Here is a 17,530-nt window from a genome sequence, read left to right on the forward strand (position 1 = left end):
AAACAACGCAGTTTTACGGTTTCTTAAAAAACATATGACCTATTCTATTATGTAACAAATGAACCAAAAATGTCGTTTTTTACTCCCAATGTAAAAAACGATGCAGCAGGACTGATTTCAGATAGCACTGTTGTCATGGTAACTGTATTAACAGTCGCGTCTACCTGCGGAGTGAGCCATCTTCTCCCTAAACGAGCTTCACTAAGATCCCCGACACGTCCAGGAAGCAGTAGCTGAGTTTCGCGCTCTGTGTTGTCGCATCTGGACCTTACTACTATCACCTAAATTATAAAATTATCTAGAACGCAATGAGGAGAACCAGAAGTTCCAGAAATAAAAGCCAGAGCGCCGTAGAAAACGAGGAAGTCCCGACAAAGACAGGTTGGTGTTTGTTTTTAGCTAGGAACTGGACAAACAACAGTGAGATCATAACAAAGACCTGGACGCAGTTATTATTGAAACAAGGGTCTGAACCTTCAATCTGGACATAAATTAACTACTTTATCTGCAAAGTGTTCTTCATACCATCCACTTTCACAATCACTCTACCAGAAACCCATTTTTGCGTTTATATTAATACAATTAACAAATTGCTAATTGGGGAAAAATAACTGAAATTTCCAAATATAAAGATTTGAATAATATTAAGCCTATAATTATGTACTAAACAATGTTTTGGAGTTTCAGCTTGTGTAAAGTGTTGCATGTTTATCAGCTTTTTCATGAAGTCTTGAAAGGTTTTCAATTTTATCTTAAAACATATAAAGCAAAAAAGACAACTGGACATATTGAGTCAGATTTACCTTAAATAAACACCAGTGACAACATGATTTCAAGCTGATATGTAGAATTAATCGGCATTAGACTATGTTGTCCAATATTAATTTCTATTTAAATGAACTGTGTTTGGAGTTTAAATGAATGTCTTAATTACAAATCAGTAAATAAACTGAGCTAAACTCCACCCATCTCTCCTGACTCTTGTTTGTGCTCAGTGTGGCAGTGGCAAGGAGATGACGGGCAGTGGGAACCGTACCCAGATGAAGCGGCCTCCATGCTGGATTCAGCTTCCTCATCAGGGAAGACGTCGGTCACTCTGACCCTTGGCGCAGGGAAGAAATATGAAGTTGATCTGAAGAAAATGCTCCAAATTAATCCTACGACAAAGTACAAGAGAAAGATTCGCTCTCAGATAGTAAAAGAAGGTAAGTGCCCATCTTTTTTACTGCTTCAGCGAATCTTTATCCTTTTATCTAAGAAAATACTTTACTGATTCAGTTTTGATCAATAGCTGCTGCTGTTGTGTAATTAGGCAGAATTAATTATTTTACATTTATAAATTAAATTTATATGTATACTTTCACTGCAGTCTTTATCAGAAATGTTGCCTTCATCTTATGTAAATGAGGCTGAAGGATATATTTTTTTGCTATAGCCCTTTTAAATATGCACATATTTAAGTTTGTAAGGGTGCATCAGGCTCCCGAGATATGATTTATGATTAACGATGCAAATTTGTCTTTTTATTTGTATGTTCAGACATGTAGAGCAGAACATGAAAAATATTGGCATGCCAGTATAAGGTGCTTTCCAACTCCCAAATTATTTTTTACAACCCTACCTTGTGTTAAAGTTAATACTGAAAGTAAAAAAGAAACATTTATCTTAAATTTCCATTATCTGTGTAAAGCCAGTGTTCATTCAGCTGTAGTTATGTTGAATTGAAATCTTTTTTATCTTCCTGAATTTAGAGAGTTTAAATGAAGCTGGTGACGCGGCGGCTGAAAATGGAGATTCAGTTCAAATCAAAGAGGAAGAGGAGGAGACAGCGGAGCAGCCGGCAGCTAAGAGGAGAAGAGGACAGAGCAAGAGTGCAGCAAAAACCAAAGATATGCCTAAAGAGGAAATAAAAACTGAAGGTAAAATATAAAAAAATCAGAGCTTTAACTATGAAACTAGAGCTGAAAAATGATCATCAGGAATGTGTCTGGTGTGTGTTTTCTGCCCAGAGGTGGTGCGGACGGTGGTGATGAAGGGCAAAGCTCCAGTGGACTCCGAATGCAAAGCTAAACTGGGAAAAGTGCGTTTCCTGTGTACAAACCAGATGTTAAACCTCTGACTGTGGTTTCACACCTGCAGGTTCAAAAATGTGTCACATATTCTTCTGAAGTCAGAGAAATGAGTTAATAAAGATGGCGTGTTTTAACTCAAAATATTTTAATGTTTTTTGCTCTTAGTAAGAAAATATATATAGAAAATGTGGATTATTCTACACAATCAAAATTAGTCATGATTCAAGTTCTGGATTGTCTCAAAATTAAAAGGGGATGATCTATATTTTTAAGTTTAGATGTAAATTAGTTTTTTTCAAGTAATTGCTGTAATTTCTGTACTTGCTTCCTGTTTTGTTTTCTGTGTCAGTGCTGTATAAGTTTTGCATTGTTGTTGTTATTGTTCTTTTTTCCTTTTTCTCTATAAATATTCAAAATACTCATTAAATGTCCTGTTTGAGACATTCCCACATCAGGAGGGGCAGATAAAAAAATTGCAAACCTGAAAAACAATTTTTTTCTAAAAACTATTTAAGAATTTGCAGATTTTTGTCTCATTAAACATTTTTATGTTTCTCTTTCAGGCTCATGTTTACAGTGAAGGAAACGATGTTTATGATGTGATGCTGAACCAGGTAAAATACCAAAAAATAAACCTCATTTACTTCTGCTTCAACCCACCTGCAGATTTTTTTTTAAAATCCCCCTCTTTCGTTTTGTTTTGTGTTTTTTTTTTTTTTGATTGATGCACCAATCAATCAACCAGAAATTAGAATCCATCAATTTTCCTGTGATCTTCTTTTGATTGGTTGTTTACAAGTCAAATACTGAAAAATATATATTTTTTCTAGTCATTAAATGTATTTTGCTTCATAAAATAAATTAATCATAATCCATTGAAATCTGAGTCTGCAGATCAGACATAATAATAAATTAAAAACTAAACAAAAATTTATTTGTCTGTGTCTTAACAAAAATCCCACATAATATTTTTCATAAATTGAAGCAGTAATGTGGAAATGCTTTAGCTTGTTTTTGGTCAAATAAATAGCTCTAGAGCACTATTTGAGTTCTTGAAACCCTCATTTAATGTTTTTAATTCATTAAATTTTGTAGTTTTACTTGCATTTATTTGCCTGGCAGACCAACCTGCAGTTCAACAACAATAAATATTACCTGATCCAGCTGCTGGAGGACGACGGCGCCAAGGCTTACAGCGTCTGGATGAGATGGGGCCGAGGTGAGTGTAATGCTCACCAGGACTGAAACGATTAATCAGACTAACTGTGATTAATTATTGAAATAGTTATCAGCTAATTTAGTAACTGATTAATCATTAACAGAAGTATAGAGACTCTGAAAATGTCCAGTTGCTGAAATAACCGCACAGTCAGAGCTGCAATTAAGACAAAACTGTACAAAGAATAAATACATTTTGCATTTAAGATTAAAAACATTCTTTGTCTGTAGATATATTTTACCCAGAACTCCTCAAGTGGGATTTTTAGCTCCACCTGGTTCAAAATCTGCAAAAAAGATCTCCTATTAATCACCTTTGGCTGTCCATTTATTAATAAAAAAGAATATTAAAATATTTGTAGATATTTTTTTGCTGCAGATGTATCTTTTTCTATAAATGAGACAGTATTATTAAAGGAACGCTGTGTTATTTTAGGCAATAAAATGTTTGTTTTATTATTAAAGTAATTACTTTATTGCTTATTTTAACCTTTTAATGCATTTCAAGTATTATGTAAAAACGCCTGAAGTGGTTAAATAAAAAAATTGTATTTTTTTTATCCGATTAATCGTCAAAATGACCAGAAAATAGCAATAATTATTGAATGAATAAGTAATATATTTCATTAAATTGAGATAAGGGGTAGGATTACATAAATGTTCGTGTTTTCTTTTAAAACTAAAAGTCGAGGTAAGCTAAATATTCTGTTTTTATGTTTGCTCGTCTTTTCTCTTGCTTTCAAAAATAAATAAATGAAATTAAAATACTGGATAAAGTGATAGATTATAAAAATAATTACAGTTCTACTGTTGCCCAGCAGGGCTGACAGGATAAATGTCTTAATCTCTTGTTTCCACAGTGGGTAAAATGGGTCAGAACAGCCTCACACTCTGCGGGGCAGATCTGCTGAAAGCCAAAGACATCTTCAAGAAAAAGTGAGATTATCTGACTGAAAAGTTTCCCAGAAGCCTCTGAAAACGCTGCTTTCACTGAATCTTTGAAATGTTGCTGCAGGTTCTTGGATAAGACAAAGAACGAGTGGGATCGCAGGGACAGTTTTGAGAAAGTAGCAGGAAAATATGACCTGGTGTTCATGGACTACGCCGCCAACGAGAAGGTAAGTTTGGAGGGACGGTTGGACTTTCTACCGGTTCACGCAGGCCACAGTGACCCGACCGCATATCGATATCTACACTTTCACAGAGCTTTATGGAAAGATGAGTAGAAAAATATCTGGAAGAGTTTCGGTTTTGAATATTTCAAAAGATCTGGGTAGGCTTGGAAAACACAAGAAGTGTGAACCAGCAGAGTCAAGAGTTTATTCTTTATCCCACTTTCTAAATGTTTCATTATTCCTGAAGTCCTTCCATCTTTGTGTTTTCTTTCATTGTCCTTCCTTTCTTTCTCTCTCTTCTTCTTTCCCTCCTTTTTATTTCTATAATTCTGTTGTTTTTCCCTCTTTGCTTCCTTGTTTCCCATCTTTTCTTTATCTTTTATGTCCTTCCGTAACTTCCTCTTATATTTAATTTCTTTCCTTTCTCTCTTGTGTCCTTCATTCCTCACTTTTATCTTTTCTTCCTTCTCACAAAAGTTCTGTCCTTTGTGTCATTCCTTTCATCCTTACGTTTCTTTCTTATGTCTTTCCTATCACTTTATTCCAGCTTTGATATTTTAAGTCTGAAATATTAGAATATCTGCCAAATTTCTTATTGTAAACTGAATGCAAAGGCCTGTTAATTTAGGAAATTTGAGTAGAACATCTTTAAATGACAAAGTCTGGGACAAAGCCAGTCTGAAGCATATAAAATAAACCTTTTTTTGTTTTCTCCCAGGAGGAGAACATGACCGCAGTGGACGCCGCCCCCAGAAAGCAGCCCTCCAAGCTGGACGCGAAGCTCCAGTCGCTCCTCGAGCTCATCTGTGACCTCAGAGCCATGGAGGAGTGTGTGCTGGAGATGAAGTTCGACACCAGAAAAGCTCCCCTTGGTGCGCCACACTTAGGGGAAAAAATAAATAACTCAGTCTTAAAGTGCACCGGAATGGATTGTTAAACAGTGTTTGTGTTCCTACCTGCAGGAAAGCTGACCTCGGAGCAGATCCGTGCAGGATACGAAGCCCTGAAGAGAATCGAGTCATGCTTGAAGAAAAAGGGAAGCAATAAGGAGCTGCTGGACGCCTGCAACCAGTTTTACACCCGGATCCCGCATGACTTTGGGTAAGAAGCATGAAATAACCCTGCAAAGAAAACATTTAGTCTGTTTTGATGTTTGGAAATTAAAAGAAAGTACATTTCCAGGTTAAAAACGCCTCCAATGATTCGCACAGAAGAAGAACTGAAGGAAAAAATTGCTCTGTTGGAGGTAAAATATTTCAGATTTGTTTTTCTTTCTCATCACCTCAAAGTTTCACCAGTCTATAAATCCAGACATCATTTATAGAGATCGATCCGATATTAATATCTGAGGCCCTGACATTGAAAAATGTTCTAGATTACTGACAATATGTCACTGATCTAGAATCCATAAGGATGGATCTATTCAGTCTGATTCTATGATTTGTGCTCTGAGCGACATCAAGCGTTATTATTTATTTTACATTATGTTTAGAATTTCTAATTGCACTTTCGTTTATTTTTTACATGTTTGACCAAAATAGTCAACCTGTTGTTTTTGTCAGTTTCAGTTTCTTTATTATTAATTTTATTCTTGCTTTTATTGTCCTAATTGCTCTGACTGAACAAATTATTTCAGATTATTTCACTTATCAAGATATTTTTCCCATGTTATAAGTGAAATAATAAATTAGTACATTTAAAAAAATAATACCGAAGAATTATTTACTTAAAACAAGCTCTAAGATATCGGTATCAGAGGTGAGGAAAGTGGATCGGTGCGTCCCTAATCATGTTGTCTAATATTTTTCTTTCCAGGCGCTGAGTGACATCCAGATTGCAGTGAAAGTGGCCGAGTCCAATGCAGACAGTGACGAGCATCCTTTGGACAGACAGTATCACGCCCTGCAGTGCCAACTGGAGCCTCTGGACCAGAGCAGCCACGAGTTCAAGGTTGGTTAAGTTCAATAATTACAAGAGCGTCAAAATCTGATGAATAAATGAGCTTTTAAATATTTATTTTACCTGTTGACTAAATTAAATTTAACTTGAATTTGTTACTTTATAATAACGTTTCTTCTCATTTTCTAAATGTGCTGTATATATTCCCATTGTGGCCAGCAGGGGGAGCTAACGCTGCTGTAGTAAAAAGCAATTGACTTGCTGCACAGCTTATAACCAGTCAGTTATATTTATATAATATGATTAGTGGTGGGACTTGATTAAAATTTGTCATCAAATTAATTTAGGATCTGTAATAAATTAATCGTATTTTAATCGAAACCACATTTTAACAAAATAAGCAACATTTTCAATTCGAAACCCCTTTTTGGTGCTAAATAATTTAATAAAAAGTCACATGAGCTCTGTTGTTTTTAATGTTATTTCGGTAATTCAACCATCAGAATGATGTAAAGTGCAATTTTTTAAAAAACTTATTTTTTAGAAATGTGAACTGTGGACGCTGACTTTAGCGTAGACTTTGCTAACTGCACCATATTTAGCATTGAGATGCTATTTTAGACTTTAATGGCTTCGCTGATTGGCTAACTTATTTTAGGACAACTTGAACATCATAAAGTATTTACCAGCACCCAGTCAGATCGTTTTTTGGAGCAAAAATGAACGTCCAGTGGGCTGAGAAAAGCGGTTTTGTTGTCCATCGCTCTTGTTTATGGATGTCGCCTGTGCATCAGATTAATGGGCGTACTAGAAACGCAACACAAAAGTTCCTACTCAGGATTTTTCTATGTATAAAAAAAGGCAGTTAATTGCATTAAAATCCATGTAATTAACTCGTTAACATCTAAAATGATAATTTTAATTTAAATAATTCATTGCTTGATAAAGTCCCACGTTCAATTGTTTAATATGTTTCTTTTATTAATTGATAGCTGAATCTAAATTATCTAAATAAAATTTAATGCATTCATTACCAATTTTTGTATTGATTAAGATAGAATACCAATAGATTTCTTATTTCATGAAATATAAAAATCAGTTTTAGAAAGTAATCTGCTCCCACCTTATTTACAGACAAACTAAAAGAAACTTCTGATGTTAGCAACAAATATTTCTGTTCTAAGTCATCATATTTTAGAGGGAAAATTATATTTATTTCATTCAAAAACATACAAAATATAAAAATAAAGAACATTACAGCCAACCCGGAGCATCCTTTTCATGAGACGGTGACACAACAACACATTGTCTTCAGTCAGAAGCTTCTTCTGAGTCTCTGTAACACAGACTGCTGCAGGAGATCCTTCCTGCTCAAAGCCATCAGGATCAACAACTCTTTGAAAAAATTAGGTAATATAAGTTATAACACGATTTTAGTGCAGTCACATTCATTCATTAATCTTTTTTTCTTACTTTTTTTCTCCCAGAATAATCCAACCATAATTCCCTGCCCTGTAAAATATTTATACGTATTGTAAAGGTTATTAATTGTGCAGTGACGAGGCTGAGTAAAAAAATCCTGTAAAAGAACTACTTAACGATCTGTTTGCTGCGTGTCGGAGCTCATTGTTTGGAGGATTTTTATTGACCGAAGAGACTCAAAATCAAGTCTTTAAACCTCAAGCAAAAATATAATCTGTTTACTTGACTGTAAATGGTGCAACCACAGACTTTTTGTGGCATTTTCTTCCAGTCTTCAAAGAATGAGGAGCGAAAATGTGGTTTTCTTGACTCCAGACTTTGACAGGAAGTGGAAAGAAATTAGCTTTAGGACCATGACGAGGCTTTTATTCCTCACATCTGTTATTTATTGTAGAAAATATAGGAAGAGAAGGAGGATCTTGTTTATTTTAGATTTGTTCTTCCATATTTATTTGGCAAACATAGAAATTAGGGCTGGGCGAAATGACTTAAAAATAAAATCTGAGACTTCATAATGCATTTTATTTATTGTTTTGGTTGTGTTTGATTTTCATTTATTATTTTGTATTTTATTTTGGATATTTAGAATCTCTTCCAGTCTTCCTGTTGTAATTCAGTGTGGGGTGTTTAATACAAAATTAAAGTTTATTTGAAAGCGTTATTATTGTTCATACATTGTTTGAATATGGTCAAATAACAATATTATTGTTTATCTCAATTATTATTGTGATAATAAAAGTATTGATATGCTTAAGCCTGGCCCTGATATGTCATCGTAGAGTTGAGCTAAATTTAAAGTCCAAATAAACTGAAGCTGTAAAAACCCGCTTGTAAAACAAGATGGCTGCCTTAAGCGAACAGACAATGGTGAAAAAAATTCCATGTTTTCCAAGAACCAAATCTTTGATTAACTGATGAAATGAATGTAATTTCTGTCCTCCTGTCTTTGTGTAAAGGTGATAGAACGGTACCTGCGGTCCACTCACGCTCCCACTCACTCCGACTACACCATGAAGGTCCTGGACGTCTTCTCAGTGGACCGGGGCGGCGAGAGCGACAACTTCCTGTCTCATTTACACAACAGGTGGGTCGAGCCAGAACCGGTGGCTCCCTCTGCTCCACACTGCAAAAACACAAAATATGACCAAGTTTATTTATTTAGTTTCAAGCATAGTTGAAGTGAAACAAAACTAACTTACAAGTGAAATCAATAATTCCTTAATATTGATGAAAAGGTTCTAGCTATTCTCAATCATAACAAGACATTTTTCCAAGTTACAAGTAAAATAATCTGTAAAATCTGGAACTTTTTCATCAGTTATTTACTTAAAACAAGCTCCTAACTCTTGGTGAAGCTAGTTTCATCTTATTTTCAGTATACTAAGATATTTGCGCTAGAAACATTAGAAAACAGTTGTTAGGTTTTGTGTATTTGCAGTGCTCATGTTGGGGTTTTCCATCCCTGTGTTCATGTGTTGCTCTGTTTTCACCAGGACTCTGCTGTGGCACGGCTCCCGTCTGTCCAACTGGGTCGGGATCCTCAGTAAGGGGCTCCGAGTGGCGCCGCCTGAGGCCCCCGTCACCGGATACATGGTACGAAGGGGAGGCTTTCACACACACACATGCATTCATTTTGAGCTTTCTTCCCTGTTTTAAAACAATATTTTACAGAATTATTCATATCACAATAATCTGAGCTCAAAAACCTCATTAAATCTAAACTATTTTGGCTTTTTTGTCAGAATTTCTCCATGTTTTCTGAATTTTATGATTCCTAAAAAAAATCTAGTTTTAATTTAGTATTGTATGGAAAATAAAAATGAAAAGTGTAAACAAAAATATTTGTATTTCCAGACTTTATTATATATTCTGTTGTTTAAATGTTCTGTTCTTTCTCCAGTGTTTCCTTCCAAAACATTCACAGTGGTTTTCCTGACACATACATAACATATTATTTACTTTCACTTTAAATTATTTGCATTTGAAAAGTTTTTAAAAAATTTCCAGTGGTACCAAACTATAAAAAGAAAAAAAATGTCTCTAATTTATGGTAAAATACCGGCAGCTGTTCTACCATATAAATACAGAATTTTACAGAGTAAATACGGATTTTGCTGTATTTACACTGTAAAATTCTATTTTACCATAAATTAGAGACCTTTTTTTTACCTTTTTTTTTACAGTGCAGACATTTTTTAGGGGAATTTCAACCTTTAATCCTGTGTTTAAAACTTGCAGAAAACCAAACTTAGGCAAGATTTTAGCTTTTCAAACAATAAAAGCACAGAGAGGTCAGAAAAATATAGAAAAGAAATGAAAAATGCATTTTCTGTTGAATATATATATATAATAAAATTATTTGTAAATGGATCTAGGTTTTCTCCACCTCTCTGGAAGACATAAAGACACTTTGCGGCTTTTTTCCCCATCTTAAGTTTTAACTTTATTATAAAACATAAAAATAACTCGACCTTCTGCTTATTCTCTTTCAGTTTGGTAAAGGTATTTACTTCGCAGATATGTCGTCAAAAAGTGCCAACTACTGTTTCGCCAACCAGAGCCACCATGTTGGACTGCTGCTGCTGAGTGAGGTGAGAAAACGTGTTTTCAGAAGATTTGTACTTCAAAACGGTTTTGATGTTTATTTGTTGAGCCTTACTTCGTTTTGGTTGCTTTGCCCACATTTTGCACCCAGCTCTGTCATATGTATCAACATGTTTGTCTCCAGGTGGCTTTAGGGGACAGTAACGAGCTGCTGGACGCCGACTATGAGGCCCATAAGCTGCCTGCAGGAAAACACAGCACCAAGGGCCTGGGTCTGACCGGACCAGACCCAAAAAACGCTGTCACGCTGTTAGTCTCGTCACATCTCCACACTTAACTTAAAATCTGCCATCAAGCAAAGAAATTTACAGTCTATTACATTTTATGTTGTTTGAGTTAAAGCGCTTCAAAAATATCAGTGAAGTTAAACAAGTTTATCTGTGCAGCACATTTCAGGAACAAGGCAGTTCAAAGTCCTTTAAGTCATAAAAACAGAAAAACACAAAGTCAGACAAACCATCATATGGTCAGCAATTGAGAAAACCAGTAAGAAACCAGTAAGAAACATTACTGGTTTTCATTTCACATCAAAAATGTTGATCAATGTTTCATTTATTATGTTTCAAAAACAACTATAAACAGCTTTGATTTAAAAGAAATCAGTGTTTCGGGTATTTTACAGTTTTCTGGAAGTTTGTTCAGGATTTGTGGGGCATAGAAGCTGAATCCTGCTTCTCCATGTTTGGTTCTGGAGACACAGAGCAGAACTAGAAGACCTGAGAGGTCTGGAAGGTTGCTATGACAACAGCAGATCTTTAATGTATTGTGGTGCTAAACTGTTCAATGATTTATAAACTAACAGTATTTTAAAGAGATGTTCTTCAGGTGATAAAAGGCCGACTTTGTAACCGTCTTTATGTTGCTCTGAAGGTTCAGGTCAGAATCCAACCTGATTTGTAGTTTCTAGCTGTAGTAATTGAAGCTGCACACTGACTCTAGATCGTTCCTCTCTAGGTCCAAAGATGACAACTTCATTTTTTTTCTATACAAGTAAAACAACGTAATTATTAAGTATAAAAACGTAAATGCAACATGTCTAAACCAATGACCTCTGACTCCTTATCTGTATTTTTGTTTCCCTCAGGAACGGAGCGACGGTTCCGATGGGTCCTGGTGTTAAAACGGGGGTTTCAAACCCCAACGGCTACTCTCTGCTCTACAACGAGTTCATCGTTTACAACCCGGCTCAGACCCGGATGAGGTACCTGCTGCGGATCCAGTTTAACTACTCCTCTCTCTGGTGAAAACCAGTCCGACCTGGTCCAGTCTGGATCGCTGCCCTGTTGGGGAAATCTTACTGTTCTACTCTGGGTTTGGAGATTTGACGACGCTCCTGTTGCTAGGCAGATTTCAGAAGTTTTTGTCAACTCATAAAAATCTACTTGGTCAACCGATTGGAGAATAATGTGGCAGCATTTTTAAAACACTGTTTCTCAAAATTTTAATTCATTTATATTTCAACCAGTCTTACATTTTTATACACAAAATATTTAGTGACATTATTTCCTGATCAACACTTTGGTCAGATGCTCAACCTGATATTATGAAAGCCACAACTTCCTATTGAAGTAAATGAAAGATTTAAATCAAATAAACTTCAAAAACTTTATTTTTGCCTAGTTTTTTAGTGCAAACATTTTAGTACGATTCAAATAAGACAAAACCAACAGAATAACTTTTCAGCAAGATAAAGAAACTTGTTTAGAGTGAATAATTCTTCAATATTAATGAAAAAATAATTCGCCTTAAAGATTATTTCACTTATAACACTGGCAAAATGTTTTGCCATAATTGGAATAATCTGTAAGTGGAACTATTATCAAAATTATGGAATTATTGACTCTGAACCAGCTCCTATATCTTGTGGAAAAGTTATAAGTTAGCTTTGTGTGCTAAGATATTTACATTAGAAAACAGTCCAAAAATAATTGATGTGTTTTTAGAGGTGTAATTTAGCATCCGATTTTATATAAGGAAGCCCATCAGTGCCTCTTTAAATCATTTAAAGGCTTTAAATGATTACAACATTTGGAGCCTTTCTGCTCTAAAAATGACCAAAAGCCTTAAAGCTGACAGATCTGATTATTAAAAGCTCAGTTTGGATGTAAAAGAGTCGATTGTAAAACTTCTTATCATATTTCCGTGCTGCTGCAGTCGACTAAATTATTTCAAAGTTACTTCCTGTTCAGTAGAGCTAAACTTTGGGTGTATTACACATGACAAATGCTGCCTGGGATGAAGAAAAAAAGACGTTTGCACTATATTTCATTCATGTTTTTCTTTGTGGGATTGTCCTCCTTATAATAAAAACTGTTTATTACCTTCCTTTGTTTTTTTTTTGTTTTTTTTGCTCATTCTCTAAAACACATGTAACCTCTGTGATAAAATGCAGTAAAGAACTGCTCTAGACAATATGGATGCAATAAAATACAGCATAACAATGCAAAATAATCAATTGTGATGTTTATTTCTTGGTGTAAATAAAAAAACTGGGAAAATTGTATTGTTCTGCTGAGTTATATACATTATAATGCTTCATATTTCAGTTTAGGTAGTGTTTTTACACAGCATCACCTCCTCCCCAGCAGGTAGAGGAAGATGAGGATTATGTCCAGGTAGATGGTGAGAGCAGCGTTGACGTATTCCTCCGGATTCAGCCGGTAGCTCATCTTTCCCATCATCAGCTGACAGTCGACCAGCAGGAACTGAGCCAGGAAGGGAAAAGTTAAGCAGGGTGAAAAATTAGAGAACCGCACCTTTATTATAAAAACACTTTCCTTATTTATGCAAACAGCATTCCTAGAGTCACTGGAGATATTAATAATGTTTCCCTTTTTCCTGGCTGTGAGTTTTGTGAGATTTCTCACTCCTATTCATAACCATGACTGTTATTTAAAGGGGACCAGTTATGAAAAATTCACATTTTGGACGTTTTTATACTTCAATTTTGGTCTCTATTGTTTCTAAAAGTGGCCCAAGAGATAAAAAAAAAAAAAAAAAAAAAAAACACCCAGCCATTTTTTAGGCAGAGTATGTTAACTTTTTTGGAGAACCTCCCAACTGTTAAGCCACAATCTAAAAGCGCTGCGCCGTTACCTAGCAACCCCAGCCCAGTCCTAATCCGTTACCTGGCAACGCCAGCAACCCAAGCAGAGTTTTGTTAATGTCACATGTACTTTGTCAAGGATTTGGAAAGTAACCTTTCAGTTTTAGAAAAGTAATTTAATTTATGTTTATTTATGTCTATACATTACAAGAAAATAACCTGTAAATTGTTTAAACATCACTTGGAGATTCTGTGTAAGTATCATGTATTTGAAAGTATGGAGTGCCATAAGGGCTAAAATTTTATAAATAAATACATAAATGTTCTGATTGTCTTGTATGTAAAATTCCCTGCTCTTACCAGAGAATACAGCAGCGCTCCGAGACACCCATAAATGATGCTGGCAACGTGGGAGTAGTAGAAGGTGCAGATGAACCCAAACATGATGACGTCTACAGCCACGCTCAATAGGACACCATAATAGATAGTGAAATCATAACGAGTCTGAAAACAGAACAGAAGGACACCCAGGAAGCTCAGTCAGATGCTTCAGTGAAGTTTAGTGCTGCTGGATGCAAACCAGGATCTGAAAACTGGCAATCGATGTTGATTAAAGGGATATATGATTGTTTTTTTTGTTTTTTTTTTAATTATGTTTTTTCAATTGCATTTTACTTTAATCTGTTTTTAATAATTAAATTATTACAGTCTTATGTTGCAAATCTTCCCTTAATGTACTGTTTCTTACTCTTATTTAGTTGTTTTTGTATTTCTTTTTATTTTTGTGTGATTCCATTTTGCTGTTGGTTTATCTGTTCTATTCAATTTCCATTCAAGGAAGCTGCAACCAAATCCTCTTATTTTAAAATCCAACCTAAAATAACCAACAACATACATTTTACCAATCAATCAATCATGTTTTAAAAACTTAATTACACCTAACAAATGAAGTTGCTAAATGTCTATATGATAAGCTTTGTGTATTATTAGCTTGATTTGTGCATCCTATCCATCAGTATTTTGGTTCATTTTACAGGGTTGTATTATTAAAAAATATATCATTTTGTGCTTCCATTTGTGTTTCAACTGCTTTCTAAAAACAGCCTGGCGATAAAATCTGGCGATAAAAAAATCTGGCGATAAGTCAAGGTTTAAAAAACCTCCGGAATATAGCGACACAAATCAGCGGGCGCTGCGCCGTTCCCTAGCAACACCAGCGAAGCCGAGCCCGTTACCTAGCAACCCCAGCAAATCCCAACTGAAAAACTAGCAACATTCTAAATAGGCCTTAAACGGACCTCAAATCAATATTAGGAATAATAATTTTCCTTATTTAGGGCATTTTTGAATGAAAAAGCACCGCTAACCTGTGATGCGAAGACGATAATGGCAAGAGAGATGACCAGCGTCACCGCCATGGTGATGACGACAGCGGTGGTGTTGTGGAAGGAGGCGACGGTCCCCACCATGTAAGACAGACTTAGGGTGACGATAACCTGCAGCCACAAAATTCACTTCATAACACACCTTGCTTGTTGTGTTTGCTTTGCAGCTTTACTGTTTGACCTATTTATTTATTTAGTTTGCTCCGAGAGAAATATGCCCACCAGCCCCACGAGGTTCCAGGGGTGACGCCGGCTGAAGGACCGGCAGCAGCTGAGGGTGAAGGCCACCACGATGAAGACGATGAAGGAGCTGAGGTAGGCCCACAAATTGTTCTGCACGGCCTCCTTCACGACGCTGGAGAAGGTGAATATGCAGACGACGCTAAAGGTGAACAGCAGCTGGAGCGTCAGGATGCTAAACACCTGCAGGAGAAAGTAAGAGACGTTTGTATTAGGGCTGGGAGTTTACCGCATTCATTTCGATTTATTAACTACATAGATTTTAACGCAATTAATTTTCTACGCACCTGAGCCGGAACCTTTGTGTTGCGTTTCTGGTACGCCCGTAAATCTGTCGCACAAGCGACATCCGTAAACCGTTGATTTGAAAATAACAAATGAAGCTTTGGTCTTTATTTACCATAACTTTGGTAAATAAAGACCAAATGTGTGATGGTATGATTGAGCGACCTGAATCTCAAGATGATTGGTTAATTCTGTGGTTTCTAAAAGGATTTATTTTCTCCTTTGAAAAGAGAGGAATTATGTTCTCACACATCTCAGAATAATAGAAACACATTTTACATAAATGGTAGAAACTTATTTTTGGCCCAAAGACGACATTAAATGTCAATATTACTTTAATCGGTTAATCTAAAAAGAACTAGTTCCATTTGCAGATTATTTCACTTATAGAAAGACATTTTGCTCGTGTTTTAAGTGAAATGCAACTAGTACTTTTTTATATCAATATTAAGGAATTATTGACTTAAAACAAGCTCCTGTATCTTGTTGAAAAGTTACTTGTAAGTAGTTTTACTTATTTCAAGTGTACTCAGATATTGCAATAGAAACTAGACCCAAAAAACTTGGTAAGATTTTGAGTTTTTGCAGTTTAATAATTAAACATTTGAGTGGAGACAAACCTTTCTAGCAAAACCTCTCCTCACGGTTTCGTCCTCAAACGACAACGACACAGAGATAGTCGTGTCCGATGCGATCTCTGGGTTTATGTCTTGGAAAGACTGGTATCCGGTGACGACGGCCTCACTTTGGCACGGACCGTACCCGACCGGGGCCGCGGAGTAAGCTGGAGGCGGCTGGTCATGGTAGGAATATGGCGGAGGCGAAGACGCGCCTGGAGGCGGTTTAGGTATGAGCGGCTCTCTTTGGTCAGCCATCTTGGCTGAAACAGAAAGATTCATGGATTCACGTGAAGGAGAAGTAGTTTGCCAGCAGAAGTGAGTCGATTAGGCTGGACTCTCCTTTTGCATCAATGTGGAAAAGAAATACAGAAGTAAAACTTGAGCTCTGAAGAATTATGACAAAAATCAGTTTTTCAGTTCTGTTGATTAACCATAAATCTGAATTTGAACAAAATGTACCGTATTTAGAAAGACAGTAGTTACATTCTTAACTTTCAGGAAGAAATCACTGCTTTTAGAAATTTACAGTAAATTAAACTGAAAGCAATCATCTGTTTATCATCAAAAGAAGCATTTTGTAAATTAAAAATCCTTCACCCATCATTAAATTTGGACGTTTTATTTAAAATTGTCCCACTGTGACAAATTTCAGCTGAAAACAGGCATTTTTGTTCAACATGTCTTTTAATTCTACAATAAATTATTTTTTAATTTATTCTACTGTCTCTTGTGTTGTATCCATTTTTACTAAAGTTAAAAAAGGATAAAGAAACACTTTGCTTAACTTTTATCTCAGTTAAGCAAAGTTAGCCACTCGCTAGTGTGCATTGTAAAGGACTATAATAATAAGTGTATTATTTTTAATAAAACAATATATAATTCTTTAATATATATATATAATGAAAAGAATGACTTAGTTACAAGAGTAATCTTGTTTATCTACATAATTTTTGTAGAAGAGAATTTTACCTGAAGATTAAAAAAAACAACAAAAAACCAATTCAATAGATTTATTTGGCTCAATCTCCCATTTGCACATTTTTCCCCTCGTCTCCACTAGAGATGTTTCTAAATGTTCAGTTTTTAGACCTGTTTTATCCTTAAATTTGGGTTACATAGAACTAAAACTGTCCATCATTTTTGCATCTTTTCCCCCTTTTGTTTCTATCAAAGAGAAATCTCAGAGGAATTAATGTAGTTTGTGGTTTAAGTTGCCCTTTGAGATTTCTCTGTAAAACTTTGCAGCATTTTAAAATGTTTCAGAAAAAAACAACCGATCCTCTTACCTCTTCTGAGCGGCTCCACAGGTTGAAGCGGTTCTGCTGTTTGAGGAGGAAATGATAAAACTCTCTTTAAAGAGACTTCCTGTCTCTTTAAAGTGATGCAAACAGTTTCGATCTGATGACTCGCCCCATGTTAACTCAGAAAAGACTGGCAGCCATCACACTGACTACAGATTCATGAAGGTCGCGACTTTCAGAGATTTTTATCTGTAAAGGCATAAAAAAAGGAAATAAAGAGGAAAATCCTTGTATTATCAGAACTTATTACCTTTACCATCGTC

General features: G+C 35.5%; 2 protein-coding genes across 2 annotated transcripts; one reads left to right on the top strand and one right to left on the bottom strand.

Annotated features, from left to right (window-relative positions):
• The first annotated feature begins 184 nt into the window (after positions 1 to 184).
• parp2 (poly (ADP-ribose) polymerase 2) lies at positions 185 to 12,712 on the top strand. The gene is made up of 17 exons (XM_014973480.2): positions 185 to 381; positions 996 to 1,205; positions 1,752 to 1,919; positions 2,010 to 2,080; positions 2,636 to 2,686; positions 3,195 to 3,291; positions 4,151 to 4,226; positions 4,306 to 4,408; positions 5,124 to 5,277; positions 5,368 to 5,506; positions 5,588 to 5,651; positions 6,221 to 6,355; positions 8,743 to 8,870; positions 9,280 to 9,379; positions 10,279 to 10,377; positions 10,515 to 10,639; positions 11,475 to 12,712. Exons 1-17 carry the CDS (start codon positions 309 to 311, stop codon positions 11,632 to 11,634), a joined length of 1,953 nt encoding a protein of 650 aa, XP_014828966.2. The 5' UTR covers positions 185 to 308; the 3' UTR covers positions 11,635 to 12,712.
• Positions 12,713 to 12,838: 126 nt separating this feature from the next.
• Positions 12,839 to 17,343, bottom strand: LOC106907667 (protein lifeguard 1). Its single transcript, XM_014973488.2, has 6 exons — positions 17,253 to 17,343; positions 15,967 to 16,226; positions 15,044 to 15,244; positions 14,804 to 14,932; positions 13,797 to 13,940; positions 12,839 to 13,095 (listed from the first exon to the last, which is right to left on the bottom strand). Exons 2-6 carry the CDS (start codon positions 16,219 to 16,221, stop codon positions 12,961 to 12,963), a joined length of 864 nt encoding a protein of 287 aa, XP_014828974.2. The 5' UTR covers positions 16,222 to 16,226; positions 17,253 to 17,343; the 3' UTR covers positions 12,839 to 12,960.
• Between the last annotated feature and the right edge of the window lie 187 nt (positions 17,344 to 17,530).

Source organism: Poecilia mexicana, unplaced genomic scaffold, assembly GCF_051168715.1.
Source record: "Poecilia mexicana isolate PSO_F unplaced genomic scaffold, ASM5116871v1 scaffold_17, whole genome shotgun sequence".
NCBI classification, from domain to species: Eukaryota; Metazoa; Chordata; class Actinopteri; order Cyprinodontiformes; family Poeciliidae; genus Poecilia; species Poecilia mexicana.

Bases quoted from the DNA above. Each gene is read 5' to 3' on its own strand.
- parp2 (XM_014973480.2), top strand. From the start codon at position 309: ATGAGGAGAACCAGAAGTTCCAGAAATAAAAGCCAGAGCGCCGTAGAA. The intron at 3,292-4,150 runs GTGAGTGTAATG...TTGTTTCCACAG, and splicing joins CTGGATGAGATGGGGCCGAG to TGGGTAAAATGGGTCAGAAC. The intron at 5,507-5,587 runs GTAAGAAGCATG...GTACATTTCCAG, and splicing joins CGGATCCCGCATGACTTTGG to GTTAAAAACGCCTCCAATGA.
- LOC106907667 (XM_014973488.2), bottom strand. From the start codon at position 16,221: ATGGCTGACCAAAGAGAGCCGCTCATACCTAAACCGCCTCCAGGCGCG. The intron at 15,245-15,966 runs GTTTGTCTCCAC...TTTCTCCTGCAG, and splicing joins GGAGAGGTTTTGCTAGAAAG to GTGTTTAGCATCCTGACGCT. The intron at 14,933-15,043 runs GTGGGCATATTT...TTGTGGCTGCAG, and splicing joins CCTGGAACCTCGTGGGGCTG to GTTATCGTCACCCTAAGTCT.